The 22,909-nt window shown below is 38.8% G+C and overlaps 1 protein-coding gene across 1 annotated transcript; it reads right to left on the bottom strand.

Moving 5' to 3' along the window:
- Window positions 1–3,441: 3,441 nt before the first annotated feature.
- LOC119417163 (neuronal acetylcholine receptor subunit alpha-2-like) lies at window positions 3,442–19,017 on the bottom strand. Its single transcript, XM_037684374.1, has 6 exons — window positions 18,951–19,017; window positions 14,227–14,378; window positions 12,798–12,842; window positions 12,603–12,712; window positions 8,080–9,505; window positions 3,442–3,630 (listed from the first exon to the last, which is right to left on the bottom strand). The coding sequence occupies exons 1-6, from the start codon at window positions 19,000–19,002 to the stop codon at window positions 3,505–3,507; spliced, it is 1,911 nt and encodes a 636-aa protein (XP_037540302.1). The 5' UTR covers window positions 19,003–19,017; the 3' UTR covers window positions 3,442–3,504.
- Between the last annotated feature and the right edge of the window lie 3,892 nt (window positions 19,018–22,909).

Here is a 22,909-nt window from a genome sequence, read left to right as displayed (position 1 = left end):
CAGCCTTTGATTTGAAATGCTTCCTTTTCTCACTGTTGCGTTTTATCTAACATGCACATGCCTGACATTGTTTACAACAATTTTGTCCGTTGTTTTCTGACACAAAGCATTAAATTTTTGCTTGCTGTCATGTGAAAATTGTGCCTCTATGAGCCCTTTATTCATATCTCATTTGATTTAATGTCTAGTCTTGTGCCAATGGACAGTATTGTATCCACAAGCTTGAATAAAGCCACAATGCATGTTGCAAAAGTCACCAGTATCTGAATAACTGCCACATAATATTACATTTTTTATGATTTAAAAACGGTCCATGCTGGATATAACAGCTTTTTAAATTTTATTTTGTCAGTAAAAGATGTTTTGAAATGATTTTTCCTTCTTTTTGATTAGCATTTAAGGTTCAAGATTCAAAGGTTCTTTATTGTCATTTGCATCACATGTGGTGCATGAGGTTGAACAAAATTGTGTACACAAAGTGTGAGCAAAAAGTGTGTGTGCTGGGTGAGTGGAGTCTTTCATGATGCAGGTGGCCCTCTTCCTGCATCTGGAGGTGTAGATGTCTGTGATGGTGGAGAGGCTGACTCCGACAGACTTCTGTGCAGCCTTCACCACTCTCTGCAGAGCTTGTATCTTTCCATCTGTGCAGCATATGCTACATGTTGATGCTGGAGCACAGGATGCTCTCCACTGCACACCTGTAGAAGGAGGTGAGGACTGAACTTCTCAGTCCAGCTCCCCTCACCTGCCTGAAGGAGTAAAGTCTCTGATGAGTTTTCTTGATCAGGCTGGTAGTGTTGTTGCCCCAGCTGAGGTTGTCAATCAGGTGCACACCCAAGTACTTGTAGATGGAGACCATTTCCACCGCATATCCTCCTATGTTCAGGGGGTGTAGGTGGGTTTGCTCTGTCTGAAATCCATGACCATCTCCATCTTCTTCACATTGATGTGAAGGTTGTTCTTCCTGCACTAGCTCTCCAGGTGTTTCATCTCTTGCCTGTAGCTGGACTCATCGCTGTTTGTATTGCATCCAACCACTGCTGTATTGTCTGCTAACTTTACAATATGACAGCCTGGATGGGTAGGTGGAGGGGGCTTAACACACAGCCCTGAGGGGAGCCAGTGCTGAGGGTTATGGTGGAGGAGGAGAAATTGCAGACCCTCACAGACTGTGGTCTGTTGATTAAGAAGTTCAGAACCCAGTTGTATAGGGAGAGTCTTGGTCCTAGTGTGAGTAGTTTGTCCATCAGAGTCTGGGGGATCACGATGTTGAAGGCGGATGTGAAGTCCACAAAGAGCATAAGGACGTGGGAGTCCTGCTCCAGGTGGGTGAGAACAGTGTGGAACACAGAGGAGATGGCCTCCTCTGTTGCTCGGTTCTTGTGGTATGCATGCAGGTGAGGGTCCTCGCCGATGTCAGTGGTAGCTTTGACGTGGGTCATCACCAGTCTTTTGAAGCATTTAGTGACTATCGGGGTGAAGGCTACTGGCCAATAGTCATTCATACCAGTCACTGCAGAGCTCTTTGGGACTGGGATGATGGTGGCAGTCTTCAGGCAGGTGGGAACAGTTGCCAGGGTGAGAGAAGAGTTAAGACATTGGCCAGCACCTCGCAGAGCTGATGGGCACAGTCTCTTAGCCCCTTCCCTGAGATGTTGTCTGAGCCAGTTGCCTTGTGAGGATTAATCCTCCTGAAGGTGCTCCTTACTTCTGCTGAAGACACGCTGAGAAACTCCTCTTCCTACATACATACATTTACATACATTTACATACATTTGTAGCATGAATAGGTAAAAACTTGGTACACTCAGAGTATGGCTAGACATTTTCTAGTAAAAGTAGTTTTTATTATTAGCAAACTAAGTGTTACCTCCCAAGCTTTAAGTTTAGTCTCTTCCCTGTGCACCTGCCTCTCCTCTCACTCACATACAGTGTGTCTTCCTGCAGCATCTCACCTCCCACGTTATCTCCTTTTCCTTCAGCAGAGATCCTCTCCATAAAGCTGCCAAACTCCTATATAATAACAGGATGAGCCTGACAGTTGCAACACAAGCATTTTTACTCTACCATATAAGTTCAGCTATAAACCTTTTGTAGTTCATGGAGTTCATGGTCCGTATAAACCACATTACGAATTTTCCTGTGCATAAAATTATCTAAAATCTAAACGCAGTAAAAACTAGAGCTTAAATTTCGAAGCCATGTTATATTAAAATAGGTCTTAAAGCTAACTGCTGCCATGACAATAGACTAGTGTATTGGATTTTTTTGTTTGTTTGTTTGTTTATTTATCACAAACATTAAATTAGAGCATGGCTTGCATGAAGGAAATTTAAACGAAACTCTTCTCTTGTCAAATCTTGAAATTTACTTCATGCCCAGTTTCATAAAATAGAGCAAGATCTTCCAAGGTATTTTAGTGCTCAGCGTATGTGTTGTAGATAACTCTCAGCTACTACCACAACAAAGTGTAGCTCAGCTTCTGTACAATTTATTGACCTAGCCATTTATTCGTTCTTCTAAGGAGTCTTTAGTAAGGACCATTTGCTGTGGTAGCCATCTTTTATTGAGTTGACTAAACGGTTGTAGATGTATATCCAATGATTACTTTTTGAATTTCATTAAAATCTACTCAGTGGTTTATTAGATATTTTGCTAACAGACAGACAAGCAAACAGCAAAGAGCGCAAGAACATTATCACACTTTCACCTTCTGCAGCAGGTAATAATTATGTGTTTAAAGTGAATGATTATGAATGCAAAATGTTTGCTTATGAAGCAGAAAAAGAAAAATGCATGTGAGCTTTTGCACATGTGGTCGTTAAGGGGAGTTTAATAAAGACTGGAGAGATTTAAATTAATTGAGTTGTTAAAGTAAAGTCAGTAAACGCCAAAAAAATAAAAAAAAACTATTTGCGTGTTCACATGCTGAGATAAAAAATAAATGAATAATAATAATTATGCCAAACTTGATGTGTATTTCTGTTTTAACAAAGAGAAATCTATTCCAGAGAAGAATTGTGATACAGTTTCATAGAAACATACTTTTCAGAATAACTTTATTCTTCTGTGAAAGTTCAGCTGTGCTACTGTCAAGATACCGAGACAAAAACCCAACACATAAAGTGAAATTGATTTTTTTATTTTTTTTGTCTTGTTCTATCATCAACATTTATAATTTGGTCAAAGTCTATTTTTCACATTTTTCATCACAAAGTGACAGTTCTAGGAATGTAGCTCGATTAAAAGGAAGTGGCACCTTGGGATATTTTTGCTACTGGCCTTTGGCCCTAATAAAAGATTTATATGCCCATGAGGATCAATGAGAGATATTTGATCTCTTTTCTCTGAGGGGAAGCTTTTGATAAGAAAGGATTTGTTGCACACATTTGTGACTTGCAGTTTCTTTTAACGGAAAAAAGAAAAAAGATCAACCTTTTCTTTTCTTACAATATATGACAGTCTGTCTTTCTATCAGTTCTCATATTCCTCGATGCACAGCTTCTAGATCATTCCAGCCAACCAAGGAGGAAGGAAGAGTCCCACAGATCCCAGAATGCACACCAGCACAAACATCCAGAGGAAGATCCTGTCAATGACCATCGCTACATACTTCCAGTCCTCTTTCACCTGGCAGAAAAAACAAATGGCACAAAGAGACATTTCTAATCTCACATCAGATTTCTTCTTAGGACAGCACTTTTCACCTTCCATTGATTTCTCGTGAATTATTTATGTTTTTATCACTATTCTAAATGTCACTAAATCTTTATTTTTCTCTCTAAAATTCACAATCAAACTATAGATGTCTTGTTTTTAGACTAGCCTCCTCTTGTTAGAGTTGGTCGGTGTAATATAATGTTTCCACATTTTATTTTGTTCTCTTGTACATGGCGTTTGTGTGAATGCTGACTCAGCATCCTCTACACTCCCACGCACCAACACCTCCAAGGAGAAGAGATCTCATCAGCAGACAAGTCTGAAGAAGACAGAGTTGATGACATCCAACATCCTAAATTCCCCACCTGTGCAGGTGAATGGAGAAGCTCTACTCATGACTGAGATGTTTACCCAATTCAGGCAGCACTGTTCGGGGTGATTCACAGTTTTCAACATTTTCCACAAGGATGGAGTTTTAAATGGCTTTTTAAATAAAGTTGAGTTGGGTTGAATTCTGGGCAAACACCATCTCAAATTAACAGCTACTTGCTTTTTGTCATCAAGACAACATGGAGGCTCTCATCATGAGAATAAGGTGAAATATTATTGGGAAATAACCTGGTAACATTTCTGTCACAGTTCTACATTAGACACTTGAAAGAAAGCACACGATAGACAGATTAAACTACACCTGGCAACAAACGAGGGAGGTAAAGATGAAGACCCTAAACCACACCTGAGGTACCATCCAGACACTATTTGTCTGTTCTGGGTCAGAAGCAAGACGTTTCTGGCCCAGAACAGACGGGAGTAGAAGACCTTTGTTAAGCACCTTTCACGCCAGCGAATATAGTGTACAGGAAGTGTCAGATACTTTTAGCTAGCATTTTGCTACTTTTGGCTTCTAGCTAGCCTCTTGTTATTTTTAGCTTTTTGCCAGCCATTTTCTACTTTTAACATATTTGGCGTTTGATACTTTTAGCTTGCCTATTGCTACTTTTAGTGCGTTTTCACCTGCTCTTAGCTTTTTGTTTGACCTATGGATGCTTTTATGCATCTACCCTTACCTAGACTTCTGTTACTAACTTTTTATCTAAACTTTTGCAGCTCTTGTGCTGCTTTTACTGTTTTTTTTTTTTTTTTGGTCTGCAGCTATTTTTTTGCTTCTTTTAGCTCCATCTCAAGGGTTAACAACCCAGTTTCAGCCTTTTCAGTAAATTTTAGCAAAAAATATTCAGTAATGAGCATTCACACTGCATTTTAACAGACAATGCTATATCTCCAAAACACACCTTAAAAAAAAAGAAAATTAGCATTACATAAACATTATATTTGCACATGCTTAGCACTTTTATGCAACAAAAACTATTGCTTTTTATTTTCTGCTAAGACTATCAGCAAGTTACACAAACAAATGGTGCCTTAAAATTATGCTGTAGTTTGTCTGAAGGATGTTTCAGAAGAACTCTTTTAAATAATGTGCATTTTGATATAGTTTGGCATTAAAAAGATGTAAAATGTCTTTAGAAAATCTCATTTATATAATTATTCTTTGCTACTGAAAAACATCTCCATAATAGTAACTACAGTGTCCAGTACACTTTAGGTGCTAGGAGCTATTTTAGGTATTATTCAAGTTTAGTGTGCAGTGGATGTCTTAAAAAATTAAGGCCACGGTTTCAAAAAGTGAAATAAAGTCAATACTTTTCAAGGCCCTATGCAATACGCATAGGCAAATAAGAACTGCCAGCAGCAGAATACCTCTAAATCAGAATATTTATATTTCAGATGTGCAACTCTGGATTACAGATCAGAGCTAAAACAGAGGGCTAAAGAAGTATGTGAATTATTTCGACTGCAGACACTCGCATAATAAAACGACAACATCAGGGCTGCAAACAGATTCTTATTCATGCCATCATTTTATATATATATATAATATCTTAGATCTCATTATTGTTTTTCTTTTACAATTTATATTTTTGTTGGATGTAACTGGAACCCTGTGTACAAAATTTCGTTCCACCACATGTACCAAATGTAATGCGAATGACAAAAAAAATAAAAAATAAAATAATAATTAACTCTGACCTTGACCTTGACCTTATTTGCATGAAAAACAACATTTTACTTAAACAGATATGTTCTGTCTTGACTACAGATTTGTTAAATGACACTTTTGTTGCAAAAATCTTTTTTTGCCATTTTACAAGCTGAATAATTTCATTCGCTGCAAGGAATACCTTTAATCAGGGTGATCATTTGTAATAAGTTTATCATCTAAACCTAACAAAAACAATGAATATACCAATTATCAGACGGGGAAATGACTCAAACTGTGAAAAGGATGAGAGAAAACAGCTGGAGCTGGTTTTAAAAGCTCAAACCTGTGATTATTCTTGGAGCATTGTGAATAAATTTACAAAGGACAAATTAATGAAGTAAATATGATCTGAATTTGTATTTTTATAAAACAAACTGAAACCATTTTAACATGAAAAATAAAATGTGTTGACTCCTGTGAATGCCTCAAAGAATCATTCCTCAGCTGAAGAGACTGTCTGTGCCACACTGATCCTCATTACTGGAAATTCTCCAGAGAAGTGACTCAGTAAAGTGTACAAAAGGGCAAAAGTATACTGTGGAAGTAAAGGTACACAGTGGAAATCACAGTGTTTTGAATGGGGAGACATTTGAATCATATCAGTGTGACATGTTCATCTGATCTTAGCAAAACGTGGAAACCACATACAGGATGTTACATCTAATGTTACTTTGCTTTTACATTGTAGCTGTTTTTGTTTATTTTTAATAAATATCATTTTCTTTTATTCATTTTCCCAATTTATTTGTGCTTTCTTTTATGATTGTCTACTGTTGTCATTGTTGCCTACTGTTTACATTTGTTAAAATCAGGTCTCTCTTGTAAATCAGTCTTCAAGGCTCAATGAGAATAACCTGTATAAAGGTTGAATGAAAAAATAACATACAGGAATTCAGAAGCAAACACCAGCAGAAAGTATACATTATACTTGGTCATCTTATCTTCATTGAACAATTAATGGTTTTGTGTATGATTAGGCTCAGTTGAGCATTTTTCATATATATGAAAAATGTACTGCAGGTGAAAAGACTTCTACCGTTCTCAGATCACACTCTGCTCAGATACTGTACTTAAATCTCTGAGATGAAACGTTTCATTTTAGAGTTTGTTTAGTTTGACAAATAAAAAAATTGACCATCTGACTGTAGTGAGAGCAAAGATTTTGCAGGAGGTTTTTTTCCTCTCATTTTGTAAACTAAAGCAATATATGCATTTCTTTTAAAACTGTGTCTTTACTTGAATTCCAGTGGGACCTTGTGCAGTTTACTTCAGCTACGTCTTTTTAGTGACCGTTAAAGGTCACCAGTTCCTTGTGTTTTACAAACAAATGAATATTTTGCTAAGGTATGCAATTAGTGCACAATGTAAGACCTGTTAAAAACTTGAAAATAAATAAATAAATCCAATTACAGGTGACACATGAATACTCATGCAAATGCTTTTGAAATATTATATAATGAATATATAATATGTTACAGGTCTCTCTTGTAAATGTGTCCCTGAGGCTCATTGAGACCAACCTGTATAAATAAAGGTTGAATGAATATTAACACTTGTTTCCTGATTTATTTATTTATATATTTTGCAATTTAATTGCTTCTGCCCACTTTGAGGTATTTTAGACATCCATATATCAAAATATTCAGCTTATTCTGGACATGAGTGATATGACGTTTGATTTTTGAACATTTTTTTTATATATTTAATTTAATTACAAAAGTTTTCTCCATACAAATGCATTGATATCTCTTCAGAAACATTTTTCTTTTAGAAATCAGCTTCAGTATATTTGTTCTATTTTTGTCTTTATATGCTACCTTTAAGCATTTTGCTTAGTTTAGCTTTTTGATCATCTTTTGCAGCTTTTAGCTAACCTTGTGCAACTATTAGCTAGTGTTATGCTACTTTTACGCTTAACTAGCCTGTTGCTACATTTAGCATTTCACTGCCATTTTAGATTTAGCTAACCTTATAAAATATACATATGATTATGTGCACACTGATGGTTTTACTAAGACTTTGTTGGCAACTTTTATGTTATGCTGTTTATTTGTCATATGCAGGTTAACATAAGGTCAACAATGCAATGAAATGTTCAGGATGAGAAGAACTGATTCAACTTGTTAAGAAAAAGAACAACTAAAGCATGCATTAAGAATACAAAATAAAGTACTAAAAGTGAAAAATACATATATTTACAAAGGCCAAAAGACATATAGTAAATGACAACATGGTAGAATAAATGGTGCAAGTAGGATGAATTAGCATAAATAAATATTTGCGTACTTGAATAAAATTAAACTCTCCTTACTTACTGAAAAGTCTGCATCCTCTGCCCTGAGATGATCAGCGATGTACTGAACTCCCTCAATGGCTCGTCGCATAGCTGGTGAAATTGTAGGGCTTGGACGATCTAACTGGGTGCTTGCATCTTTGGTGGACACTGCTGTTGTGGTTTCTATCGAGTTCGCAGAGGGTACTTTTTTCACCAGCTTTGGGGTTCCCTTTATGCTGTCATCATGCAGACAGCAGTACTGGAAACTGTGGGAGCGACATCTAGGTTCAGATCTCTGAGGAAGCTGCTCCTGATGGTTGAACATTTGCTCTGCGCTGAAGGAACGACCGTTTAGAGCTAGCGTACTGGGTCGTTCTTTGGAGGGGTTCTGCAGTGGTACTAATGGCAAAATTGGAGGCAAGGACAACTGTGATGCGGACATGTTCACAGAGTTGTGTCCACTTAAGGGATGTTTCTCTGACAGGACTGAATATTTGCCAGATGTGGATCTGCAGAAGAGGTTGGCATTCAGTGGATGGTCTTCACTGCTGTCCTCACAAGGGGAAGTTGGTGGAGAGGCTGAGCAGACAAGGATCCTTGGACTGTCGGATGGAGTGCTTTGGTGTGTATTATCCATCTGCGTCATCTGTCTCAGCTCTGTGTCTAATCCTATCCAGAAAGCTTGTGAGTTGCTTGTGGTAGAGATCACGGTTGTACGGTGCATCATCTCTATGAGCTTCTTGCAGTGCTGCTTTGCTGTGCCTGGCGGGCGTTTCATGAACAGGACTCGAGGCACCAAGTCCAAGAACACTCTACGCACCCAGTGAGGCATGCTGTGTGTTTTTGGTGATCGGTGATGTACATTCAGCACAAAAACTGTAATTATGATGGAAAGTGTGACAAATACCATTGTGAACAGCAGGTATTCACCAATCAGTGGAATCACCAGTGATGTAGATGGTATAATCTCTGTGATCAGCAGGAGAAACACTGTCAGAGACAGCAGAACTGAAATACATAAGGTAATCTTCTCTCCACACTGTGAGGGTAAATAAAATACCAGGACAGTCAAACAAGAGATAAGCAGACACGGGATGATAAGGTTGATTGTGTAGAACAAAGGGAGCCTTCGGATGATGAAGTAGTAAGTGATGTCTGCATAGATCTCTGTGCAACACTCGTACTTCTTTGTGTTGTACTTGCCCACCGCATTGACAATAACCCACTCGCCACTCTCCCAGTAGTCCATCTGGTCCACATCACTGGCCATGCTAATCAGGTCAATCTTGGCTCGATCATAGGTCCAAGAGCCAAACTTCATCTTGCAGCTTTGCTGGTCGAAAGGGAAAAATGTGACGTCTATGCTGCATGAAGACTTATAAATGGCCGGAGGGGTCCACTTTATGTGGCCATCGTGAAACAAATGTGCCTTCGTGAGGTGAGTTACTGCAAAGTCACCATCCGCACTACAAACATAGAAGGGGACAAAGACAAAAAGGACAAATTTGTAAAATCTGATTAACTTTTGAAGTCAATACAATTAAAGATGGCTGCCACATCCAAATGACCTTGGAAAAACCCAGAAATGGCTACAACTCAGTCAGTTTTACAGATATAAAAATTAGGCTGAAAGATGCTGACATTAATTGTTAGTAGCTGAAGGTCATTGCCATCACATAGTCCAAGTGCTAACTGATCTGTTGTTAAAAGACCGGGGGAACCGAGAGGCCAGTCGAGTCTGGGTGAACGGTTCGGACGGCGTCTGCAGCCAGTTTCTTAGGATCAACTGTGGGATGGACCTTTACAAGAGATTCTTCCTGTCTACAGCCTCAGTATCTCTTAATGAAATGAGGATAACGAGTTACTACAACAAATAATTTCCGTTTGGGATTAATAAAGTATTTTTGAAATTGAATTGAAAACCATGTCATTAACTCTGTCTGTTAGTAAAACATTGCATGCCAAGTTGGCATAATCAGCTACAGATTAAATGTCTTTTAATATTTGCTGATAAATCTTAGTTTGTATGAGCTCAAAGAAGCTAGTAAAGTTTATAAGAGAGAAAAGGTGGCTAAGTGGATAATTTTCCATGTCTTCATTGAAGAGAAAATATTTTCTGTCCCTTAAATCCGTCATCCGAGATCTGATTTCTGAACATTAGTTTTTCCTCTAAATTTAAATGTATTCTTTCTTTAAGTAGAAATATAATTCAAATACTGACATTTATTTAGCAAGTGATGTCCTGCTTGTTCGTAATAAAGTTTACTTTAGGTTGATTTCTTTATTTTAAAATGAGTGAATGTGTATCTGTGACAGACACACTCAACAGAAACATTTTATCTGCAGCTTGTTGAACATTTCCAATCCGCAGCTTTTATTTTCCACCATAATGTATTACTTTAGTGCTGAAGCTTCTTTGTCAGCCATTCCATTAAGGCTGACCTTGTTCACATTTATTCTGGATAAATTTATGAATTTGGCACAAGATGAGATGTTTCTCACAACAATGGATTTCTCATATTTTCCCCCTGCCGTCCTGCCATCTGTTGGAATTGAGTCAACAACATTTGAGAAATAGTTGACATGATTTTGTCTTGGAAATTGTGACTTTTAGAAGCTTCAGTGTGATGGAGAAGACGTAATTATCACCCTAATTATCACCGGCCACCAAAAGGTGCAAGGCAGAGTTCTTGCCCATGTCTGTTTGTGTGTCTATGCATGTGTTCCCAAAATATCTAAAATTTGAATGAAACTAGACATTCTTTATCTGTGCACCAGAAACTTCAACAACATCGCAACACAAACTTTGAGAGCTAGTCATTAAGTAAAATATTTGCTCAACATTTAAACATTAACTATTGAATCCAACAAAGTTAAGTCAGGTCCTCTGGATGGTTTCTTTATGTTGAAACATTTAGTCTTTCATCCAAAAGACTTCAGAAGTCTGAGAGCCACAACAAACTCAGTTTTATAAGTATCACCTTAGTTGTGGGCCAACCAGTCTGATGGTGCTCAGATGGTTTCTGTAGTCCACCCTCTCCCCTGCCGACTCTTTTGTGACAATCATGGCCAAAGTGGTTGAAAATATCAAAGTTCATGGTCAATAATCCAGGTAGATAAATCCATGGCAATGAGGCCATGACTGCCTCAAACAAGTCTTCGGGAGGGCGGACTCCAGAAACCATCTTAGCATCATCAAACGGCTTGACTCACTATAGATGCAATTTATAAGACTGAGCTTGTTGTGGCTCCTTGGACTGATGAAGTCTTTTGGATGAAAGCGGAAACGTTTCAACAAAAAGAAACCGTCCAGAGGACCTGACTTAACTTTGTTGGATTTATCTACCTGGACTATTGAGCATGAACTTTGACATTAACTACTGAAGTCAACTCTGTTAGTCTGTTAATAAAATATGTCATTAACCACTGGACAGATTTTATTAAAACCTTCAGAAAGTAATCACTGGACCCATAACTGATTACCTTTTTGAATCCCTCTATTCAAGATGCTGCCACAGCTAACTGGCATTAGTCAACACAATATGGCTATAACAATTCAATTAAATTAAAAAATACTTTATTAATCCCAAAGGGAAATTAAGTGTTGTTGTAGCTCATCATCCTGGTTTCATTCATGAGTTGATATAGAGGCTGATAGCTGTGGGCAGGAAGGATCCCCTGCAGTAAATCCAAAGAATCTGGCCACAGATACCGATCTAGCCATCCAGATCCAGCTTGCTGTCAGATCCAGCAGGTCTCAGTCCTCCTGGGCAGCAGGACTGTCTGAATGCTGGGCAGATGGTCACTGGCCCTGAGCGATGGTCACTCCTCCTAGTAGTCTGCCAAGCTCCTCGTCACCACGGACAGTCAGATAAAGGTGCCGGGGTATGATCCTGCTCCTCCCGTTGTCACGAGCCAAGTTTCCCACCGGCTCCAAGATCTCGGCGGTCAGGCACTCGAGCACCGCTGCCAGGTTGACGGGAATTCATCCACGGCACCTCCTTTTCAACTCATTTGGGATTTGGGGCTGTAGCTGAGATGTTATTGAGCTTTTTGAGATGTTAATCAGCTGCTCCTGGTTGTTAAAACAAACACCTTGTTGCCATGGTTACGCATCATAACAAATGCCCAAAAGTAAAAAAGTTTCAGGAAAAATCCTTCCAGCTGCACAGCATCTGATACCAGAGGAAATAATAATCCGAAAAAAGCGATTTAAATCCAGAAAAAAAGAGGAATTAAAGTTTTTGAAAGCAATAACCCAGAATGAATGTAACAGAGCTGCTCCAACATGCAGCCACCCCGAGCGGCACAGTTCTAGAACTGAACTATAACTTGGTCTTTTTTTTTAATAAAAGCTAAAATCTGATGTTGTAGTAGTCATTCTTTCATGATGACATTTCACAAGATCCCATGAGATTTTGGGACACGTTATTTTCAAGGTTTAAGCAAAACAACTACAACTCACTTCTCAACATAAGATTATTCTCTAACGTTGGAATGAAAGGCGGCAGGTGACATGCATACTTTTGAGGCGTGCTAGGCCTTTAATTAAGCCTAACTCACTTGTTGTAGAGGACAATATCAGGCCTCCAGATAATCTCAGAAGGTATTCGGATGGACGTGACATTTTCATATTCCTCTGGGTTCCAGCGGAGTTTGTAATCGTTCCATTCCTGCAAGAAAACAACAGTCACATTAATAGACTGTGGCATTTTTATTTCACTTTCAGCATAGGTTTTGTCTCTCACAGTGTCTTACTTGCTTAACCCAGACGTTTGTCGTCATCATCTGATTCTTTTCATCCTTAATGGAAATAAAAAAATGTAGAATTAACAGTTTTCTAAAGTAATGTGTCAGTCAGAACTTCTTTAAATGTATTCTGTAGTACACCTATATAAATATATAATACCGCTAATGCTTGATGCAGAAGCACACTGTTACTTTTCTGCTTTCTCCAGCTTTTCCACAGCAACATCTAAGACACAGCAGTCAGTGAATACACTCTGTAGGAGAAGACAACTTCACCTGGAGTTGACACTCACCAGCAGGCATGTGGAACAAGCACTGTCAGCTAACTCCGTGTCAAAAACTGGAAAAATCATCTTTGTGGAGAGGAACAGTTGCATAATCTATTTTCTGTATGCTTCTCCAGGAAATGTTTGTGTTGATGTATTAAAATTGTTTTTAGAGCTATTTTTAAAAATGCTTGAAACCAGCCATTATCTTTATCCACTCCTTCCTTTCTGGGTCACAGGGGTCACTGGTGCCCATATCCAGCAGTCACTGTGTGAGAGGCGGGAAACACCCGGGACAGGTCTCCAGCCCATCACTGGGACACACGAGACAAACAACCAATCACTTTCTCATTCACACCTGGGGACAATTTAGAGTTATCAATCAGCCTAACACACGTTTTTGGTCGATAGGAGGAAACCGGAGGCCCCTGGCCGGGATTCGATCCAGCGACATTTTCCCTCAGAGGTGGCAGCTCTTCCAACTGAGCCACAGTGCCACATGCTTGAAACTAATGGTCTGAAATAGAAAGAGAACAAGCATGGATAAACATGCTATGTTGGCACGACCCTAATGCCGCTGAAATACTGTTCGACAGACCGTTTAGAATATTTACTGCTTGCGTTACTTGACAACTGAATTTAATTTGGGAGAAAAAATATCTCTGTTCTGTTTTAATTTCCGCTGATTAGAGATTCGATTTGAATTTTATTGCTCTTGCTTGGTATGGCTTTGAGCACATATTAAAACAAAGTGTACCAGTGGAAATGAGTTCCTCATACAGTTATGCTGCAAAGCATCATCATAAACAACGAGCAGCATGCAGTTTAATGTGCTGAAGCTAATCTGTTTTATATGAGGTTCTTAAACGGATGCATTTGCAGTTTAGCTTCTTTTACTTCCTGGAAATGTCAGAATTGTAATAAAACTTGTTTAAAATAATCAGTTTGATTCAATTTGCATCCACAGACAGGAAGATCAAACCCTCAAACAGGGACACAATTATAATGTTGATGTAAAAATCAAATTCCAGTTGTTTTTTACAATTAAAAAACAATTACACAAATCTAATTGTATTGGGAAAAGCTGAAAATTAAAATTTGTTTGGCCTTTATTAATGACATTCATTGCTTGTTATTGATGCAACTCAACAAGGCTGTGGACTTTCACTCACCACATCAATTAGCTGAGCAATAGAGAGTCCAAAGTGGACCAGCACTGTGTCTGAAGTGTTCTTCACAGGCCGGGAGAGCTTGTTGTAATTTGCAAACAAATTCTGAATGAGCCTTTCTTCAGCATGGCCACGAGGTCCGATCTGGGTCCACACTGCAATAGAAGAAGAGGATATTAAAATTCAAATAGAAAAAAATGCATGTTCAGTGAAAACACAGCATGAATGCTGAGCGCTGAAAGACTTTGCTGAAGTTTGCTGAAAACGTTGAAAGTGAGTTGAATAAAAACTAAACTTTCAGTGTTAGTTGAAGAAGAACAAGAACAAAAAGAAGAAGAACAAACAAGAAGAGGAAAAGAAAGAAGGACAAGATAAACAACAAGAACAAAAAGAAGAACAAGATTTTGATTTTTAACAAAACTTTATTTACACAATAAGTTAACACAGCAGTGTTAAGAACAAAAAGAAAAAGAAGAACAAAAAAAAGAACATGAAGAAGAAGATGTAATATAGGGGCAGAGGGACAGATGGAGAAAGCAGATTGTTTTTAAAAAGCTGTAATGCAAAATGGCAGCTCGGTGGCGCAACTGGTAGAGCTGCTGTCTGTCAACGAGCAGGTCCCTGGTTCAAATCCTGGTCTGGGGGCCTTTCTGGGTGGAGTTTGCATGTTCTCTCCGTGCATGCATGGGTTTTCTCCAAGTACTCCGGTTTCCTCCCACAGACCAAAAACATGCATGTTAGGCTGATTGGTAACTCTGAATTGTCCCTAGGTGTGAGTGAGAGAGTGAATGGTTGTTTGTCTTGTTTGTCTCTATGTGTCCCTGTGATGGACCTGCGACCCATCCAGGGTGTACCCAGACCCTCGTACAGTGATCGCTGGACATGGGCACCGGTGACCCCCGTGACCCAAAATGGAAAAAAGACGGGTAAAAGATAATGGATGTAATACAAAACTTGAAAAAGCAGAAACACAAAGTAGAAGGGTTGAAAAAGCATAGAGAAAAAGAATAGCTATAGAAAAACAGAAAATACATTTTCACATTAAAAAAAGAAACAAAAATGTCATGATCATGGGTTTTCAGTTGTTAGGTTTTGTTCTCTATTTTCATTATGAATTCAAATTTTTATATCCATCCATCCGTCCATCTTCTTTACCTACATTTTCCTTTCAGGATTGTGGAACTGACTTCTATCAGGAGAATTAAAGACACTGATGCTGTAAAGAAAGTTTAAATCTTTTACTTCATACTGTATGTGCAGACTTTGTTCAAGAAGCCAATATAATCCACATAACCTTTATGAATTGTGTCTGTTTTCATATTTGAAATAGAATCCGTCATTTCAAATGGACCAGGCATCCGTTAACAATACATTCATCTGCAGTGAATTCAGCTGATGCAGCGGTGCCAAAGAACACAGAGTGTAATGTGAAAGTAGGGTGACCTCCATTATACAGGTGGAGTATGGTTACATGAGACAGTATCTGAGAGATGGGACAAAGTGTGTGTGTATGTGTGTATGTGTGTGTGGAGGGGGAGGGAAAGAAAATGCAGAAAGATTAATCTGAAATGAGCCCATCCATTGTGTTTCAGTCCATATGTCTCATCACTTCCTCTAGTATCCCCTCCCCCCATTTTATTATCAATGGAAGATGCATTCGTTATCTGGGGTCACTGGTATTTCATTACATTTGCTATAAGTTCATTATTCAATGTCTAGTCTTGTTTTTTATATTTATGCAAAAAATCAATTATATGGGAGCTCTTAGTTGTTGTTGTTTTTTTTTTTACCTTATTATGAGTTTGGTTGTGTGAGCTCACAGGAAAGAAAACATAGCAGACTGATTTTTATTCATTCTGACGTTAGTTTAGTTGTGTTGAATTGGATGATGTAAGTTACATTTCAGCGTGCTCTGCTATGTTAACTTGCATTCTGAAAACTGGAACTCAGGTGTTGTTATGATATTGTCGGTCCACATCTGCTGCCCACTCAATCAAAGCTGATGGACTGTTTCTCAGCCGACTGAAAACTGGCATCCACAGTTCTGAAAGGATTCAGATCAATACCTTATTAAATTGATATACTCGCTTTCCCCTTACTTCTTGTGGTCCTGTTTGAAACTGAATCTGTTTGACAGGTTTGGACATTCGACAACCTTGAAATGTCATGTCACAGATACTTTTGTTTGTATATTTATAGGTTACAAAGTATTAAATTAAATGTAAAAAGGTTATTCTGAGCTACAGTATATCAAATGGTGCAGTTTTCAGTGCTAGAATGGCTTAGGACACTTGAATCGAAACATTTCTTGTCTATTATGTTCACCATCCATACCTTGTACTGTTATAGTGTTGATACAAACAGCTTTGGGAGTGAACATTTTTATACCCTGTCTGCTGTTAACATGAATGTTTCAATGCCTCTGTGAATACATTCCAACATATCAGAATTGTTGGACCGCTCCACCACATGAAGCTCTTTCTTGGACATTGCCTTTGTATGTTAACTTTTATTTAACCAGGCAAACCCCATTGAGATCTCTTTTGCAAGGGAGGCCTGAGCCTGAAGGCAGACTAACCTGCAAGTTTTTTGGACTGTGGAAGAAAACCGGAGTATCTGGAGAAAACCCGTGCAAACACAAGGAGAACACGCAACCTCTACACAGAAAAACCTCAGGTTCAAACGGTCCAACCTGGGGATTGAACCGAGGACCTTCTTGCTGTCAGGCAACAGTGCTACCACTAATCCATCATGCTGCCAATTGTTGCCTATTTTCAATCATTTTAACTGTTTTCGTAGATAAACAAAGACACATGGAAGTTGGCATTCGGTCATCCATCCATTACCTTTACCAGCTTCTTTCTTTTTAGGTCATGGTGGTCACTGGTGCCCACATCCAGCAGTCATTTTGCAAGAGGCAGGGGACACCCTGGACATGTCTCCAGTGCATCACAGGGCCACACAGAGACAAATGAGACAAACAACCATTCAATCTCTCACTCACACAGAGAGACAATTTAGAGTTACCAGTCAATCTAACATGCATGTTTTTAGTCTGTGGGAGGAAACCGGAGTACCCAGAGAAAACCCACGCATACACGGAGAGAACATACAACCTCCACCCAGAAAGTTCCCTGGCCGGGATTTAATCCGGCAACCTTCTCACTGAGAGGAGGCAGCTCTACCAACTGCTCAACTGTGCCTCCTAATGAAAAACAATTAAAAAAAAAAAAAATTACCCTTAGGTACTTATGTATTAAAAAAAAATTCACCAACAAAAGTTCAGATCTGACAAAAGTATAATGATAAATATAATTTTTGTGACATTTTATACTTTTTTTTTTAATACAAAGCAGTTTATTCCATTTTATTACTCAGATGTGACACAAACTAGCAATTAAACCCAGAACTGGTCTCTTTTGAGCCAAAAATTCTCTCAGGCTAGGGCTGCAACAGCAGCAAATAAAGCAAATACTCTAACTAGACTGATAATAATAATAATAAATCAAGGCCACAAAGCTTGAGTCACCAAGGCTGATCCTGCTCTCATTCAGTTAAAACAAAAAAACTATTGAAAACAGGCTTTTGTGTCCCCGAGGTTGCATGAATTTGTCTGTGATTATGACTCACGTTGCGAATCCAGCCTTAAGCAACAAAGTTCTTGCCTTTCTAATATATAGTATTCAGCTGAGGCTGGATTGTACAACGATGACTAAGATTAAAACCACTGAACTTATAAAAAGAGTCCCATTGCTCCTTAAAAAAAACAGTATTTGTAGAGTACAGCAATTTAAAGACAAAAAAAGCATGGCATTTATTCTCCTCAGTGGTACATCATCTACACAAACAGTGAGCGGGGTGGTGTTTGTTAGAGTTGATGGATACTATATTTTTCAACTAAACCTCTATGTAAACAATATCTGAAAAAGTTATAACATACTAATGCAATATTAGAGCGTATGATACAAGTAAAAGTAAAACACCTATTTTATCTGTTCAATAAACAGCTTAAGCAAATATAAAACAATAAATTAGAGGTAGACTGATATGTGTTTCTAAGGCCGATATCAATCTTTTGCAATCAGGTCAGCCAATTGCTGATAATAAAACACAATTTTTTTGCCAATGCTTATTTTCTATTAAAACATAATAATTACTTGAGCTTAAATACATTTTATATAACAACACTTAGAATAACCTGTGTCATTAAAAATAAAATACAGAGCAGTGTAAAAATAATACTAATAATAAATAAATTAGGTTTACAATATGTGGGTTATAGCAGCTGCATTTTAATTTTTCCCATTTGTTAATGGATTAAATATGTACAGGCATGGTCACGTTGAATTTTTACGTGGCCAATATCAGATGATAAAATCAGTTTGTCAATTAATTGGTCAATCGATTTTAATGTTGCTATCAGCTATGCCTAATACTTACCATTTAAAATAGTTTGACCAAGCTGGTTGGCCAGTTGACCAGTTAGAATAGTTGTCCAACGGACTTTAATTGGTTGACCAATTTTATTTGGCAGATTTTGGTCATAAAATCAATGGCAATCCGTCATGGTCTACCTCAATCAGTCAGTTTACTTGATTAGTCTGCCTTTTAATTGGTTTATCACTAAACTAAATGCCCCTCCCTCTTTTTAGACGACTTAATACTTTGGCATATTTCTTTATGACAGAAAGAAAATCATATACAGTGAGAAAAAAACAAAAACTTACCTCTTGGAGTAAAGGCAACAAAAACCAAACACAAAATTGTGTATACGTCCATTGTGGTTTCAGTCGTATCCAACTTTATGACTAAACTTTCTCCAACTTCTTCTGTTCTTTATTCCTGGAGGTCAGTCATCCTAGAAGTAACCAAACCTTGAAAACCTTGTTGCAACGATGTTCCCCAACCGTTCAGATCAGAATAAACAGCCAGAAAGATGTGATTGTGAGTGAGCTGAAGGTCTGCTCCCCCTGCTTGTTCCATCTGTCCATCTTTTCAGCTGCCTTTCTGTCCAGTCACAGCAGAATGAAGCACCTCTGTCATGAAGCATATCGTTCCTGATCCAACTCAGAAAAGTCGCTCCTCGTTCCACAGGAGCCCTTCAACCGAGTGTGGCTCGTTCCTCTCTTCGCCACCCTCCCTTTTCTACATCACTCCCTCCCCGTTTCTCCTCCTACTCCTCACCTCATCTACCTCTCTCTCTCTCTCTCTCTCTCTCTCTCTCTTACTCACACACAAACACACCTTCATCACTGGAGTGTCTCCCTCCCACCTCCATGCTTTCCTCTCTGCTCTAGAATGTGTCCGTTTTTATTATATATATTTTTTTCTATTAAAAACAGTGAACTTTTTTGACAGTCCTTGCTTGTGTGTCAGGGAGAAGGAAACAAAGATCTTCTTATCAGTGTACACCTGAGTCATGCAGTTTATTTGTTTTTCTCCCCGGGTTCTTCTGATGTGTGTGGGTCTAGTTACCTGTCAGGGTCCAGTGTAGTTAAAAGCTCCAGTGAAGCTGCTCTCTTCAGGTTTCTTTCAGTACTGATCCCCAGGAGCACATCATCGCTGCTCGTCCCTCTTCTGCCTTAACCCAACACTGACCCTTACCTGCTGTCAGTTTTCTTTTTCTTTGTTAATGTTTCACACACAAATTTCTCCTTCTGTGCATGTCTCTTCCTTTTTTGGTGTTTGTACGCAAGCACTGTTTCTCCTATGACACATCTACTTTCATCACCTGACAATGAATAGGGGAAGACAGATATTATTCTTGCTTATGTTGGCCAGACTGTGTTTGTTTGTCAAGACCATTAGCAAAATATCTTAACAGTAACTGAACTAATGGTAATAAACTTTCAGAAAATTATAGCGTTCATGCCTATAACCTGTTAACTTTTAGAGCTGACCAAAGAAGGCTCCACAAATAACTGACCTTAAAAGCACAGAAACAACTACAGCTCTGTCAGTTTTACAGATGTTAAGTAAATATCTTGTCCCAACAAAGTAAGACAATGGACAAAGAAACTGTCCAGATGACCTGACTGAACATTGTTGTTTTTTTTACATGGATTATTGAGCATGAACCTTGATGTCCCCAACTCATACTTTGAGCATAATACACTGTGAAACATTTTTGTTTGAAATATTGGCATTAATCTTGGCATAAAGACTTGGCATAGTCTGCAGTATTGCGGACTCTGTACCGGTCCGTTGTGGTGAAGAGGGAGCTGAGCTGTAAGGCAAAGCTCTCTGTTTACCGGTCAGTCTACGTTCCTACCTTCACCTATGGTCATGAGCTCTGGGTAGTGACTGAAACAACGAGATTGTGGATACAGGCGGTTGAAATGAGCTTCCTCTGCATGGTAGCTGAACTCTCCCTTAGAGATAGGTTGAGAAGTTCAGTTATCTGGGAAAGACTCAGAGTAGAACTCCTCCACATCAAGAGGAGCCAGTTGAGGTGGTTCAGGCATCTGGTAAGGATGCTTCACTGAGCACCTCCCTAGGGAGGTGCTTTGGGCATGTCTGACTGGGAGGAGACCCTGAGGAAGACCCAGGGAACGCTGGAGATACTATATCTCTTGGTTGGCCTGGGAATGCTTGGGGTCCCCCCAGAAGAGCTACAAGAGGTGGCTGTTGAAAGAGATGCCTGGACCTCCCTGCTCAAGCTTCTGCTCCCGCGACCCGACTTCGGAACAAGCGGAAGATAATGGATGGATGGATCTTGGCATTAACTGTCGGAGTTGACAATGTTTATTATCAAAATATTTCATAAACCAGTGAGCAAATTTTAATATCCTGGAAAGAAAAAATGTGTTTGTACTTTTACAACTGATCAAGGTTTGATCAAAACATCTCCAGCTTTGTCATTTCTTAACACCAGATGAACTCAGCCCTAAAACTCACGTGACATGCATTCCTTCAAGGAATGGTAATCTTTTAGATGTGTTTACTCTCATTGCACTTTTTCTTCAGCATGTCATGTTTTGATGATACAAAGGAATAAAGAGAGGCCTAAAAATCCACGACTCCACACTCACGTTTACTTAGAAGTGAGAAGCCGACTCTTAAATGACAGTACGTTTTCTGATGTTGTCACATGACTGTGACAAGAGAAGGTCTGGGTGGAGGCTGGTTTTGCTGTCCTAAGGTTGTTTTTGTAAGATCTGTTCTCTTTTAATGCACAGTGTGCCCACAGAGAGGAGTTTGATCCACAGCACATACATCCATTTTCTAATCAAAGACACTTTTCTTGATCTGGTGATGACTAACATTGAGCAGACAAATGGAGACAGCGTCCTCACTGGTTATTGCACATGTATGTTTGTCCCATCAGAGTTTTGAATGCTGTGTATTTGGTTGGATTGCTGACAGGAGTCTTGCAGGAGTTTGTAAGTGGGACAGCATGGCATCAGGGAGTGTGTGTGTGTGTGTGGGGGGGGGGGGGGGCTGGAAAAGCAAATCTCACTTTCATTAAAAGGACATAAAGCACAAATAGGCCAATACAGCCTTTTGGCTGACACATTAGTTTATCTTACAGCCACATGTGGACACACAAGAGCTCCCTCAGACGAAAAGAACCATCTGTGCTTCTCTGCGTTTCGACTGATGAACGAGGATCTCAGGTGGCAGGGGTCACTTTCTCCAGCAGTATCGCCTTAATAATTCAACTAGTCCTGATATTGGCAAATCTGCACTGATCCCCAATCAGATTTTTTTTACCTCTGCCTGAGATGGCTTCATCTTAAATACCCTTGTTGACCACTAATAGTGTGTGTGTGTGTGTGTGTGTGTGTGTGTGTGTGTGTGTGTGTGTGTGTGTGTGTGTGTGTGTGTGTGTGTGTGGGTGGGTGGTGGGGGGGGGGGTTTACTTATCTACATCATTAGAATAATATATAATAAACCTATGGATGGTTTAGAAAGAAACTTTCACCAAGTAATCTCTGGACAAGCATCAAGCAAATGTAGTCAAAACAAAAATGCTTATTACTAAACCAATGTTACAGCTACTGAGCTCTAATTTGCTGTGGTAGTAGCTGAGAATCATCTTCAACATACTCTGAGTACTAACTAATTGAGTGATCTATGTCCCTAAACCTTTGTCCAAAACTACCGGATTTATTTCTGTCTGATGTTAGCAATAAATGTCTTACAAACCACTGGATGGATTTTAATTAAACGTTCAAAAAACAAATCAAGATGGCCACCACAACTAATTGACAATAGCCAACACAAATAAGATTTTAACTCAGTGAATTTAGATGTCAAAGTAAATTTTATGTCGTAATTGCTGATAGTCGTCTCCACGTATTCTCTAAGAGCTAACAGAGTTTAGGAGATCTCACAATATGAACCTGTGCACAAGGTCATTTACAAGGTTTGAAGCCAAGAACGAGGCTGGTTTACAGCAAATCTTTAAAACCTTCTTCAGCGTGAAGGCAGTTGTGATGCAGTTATTCTCCTAGTGTTTGCCAAATAGGTTATTCCTTCTATTTTATACATCCCAAGATTCTCCATACGCCCTCCCTGGCACAACAGTAGCTATACATTTGAAGATTGCTAAGCTCTAAGCTATTAACTATGATACAATACTATAATACAATTATGCTATAAGCATCAAATTTAAAAGGCATTTTAAACCCTTCCCACATTCTTGCAATCTTCTAAACAATGTTTCTAAACTCAAACGCTCTAA

The sequence above is a fragment of the Nematolebias whitei genome, chromosome 11 (assembly GCF_014905685.2).
Source record: "Nematolebias whitei isolate Nwh7 chromosome 11, NemWhi1, whole genome shotgun sequence".
Taxonomy (NCBI): Eukaryota; Metazoa; Chordata; class Actinopteri; order Cyprinodontiformes; family Rivulidae; genus Nematolebias; species Nematolebias whitei.
Note: the sequence above shows the minus strand (reverse complement) of the source record. Positions and strands in the feature narration are given on the sequence as shown.

Coding starts and splice junctions, on each gene's coding strand:
- LOC119417163 (XM_037684374.1), bottom strand. CDS start 19,002: ATGGACGTATACACAATTTTGTGTTTGGTTTTTGTTGCCTTTACTCCA. Junction 14,379..18,950: donor TGTTGCCTTTACTCCAAGAG/GTAAGTTTTTGT, acceptor CTTCTATTGCAG/TGTGGACCCAGATCGGACCT. Junction 9,506..12,602: donor GATATTGTCCTCTACAACAA/GTGAGTTAGGCT, acceptor CTATGTTTGTAG/TGCGGATGGTGACTTTGCAG.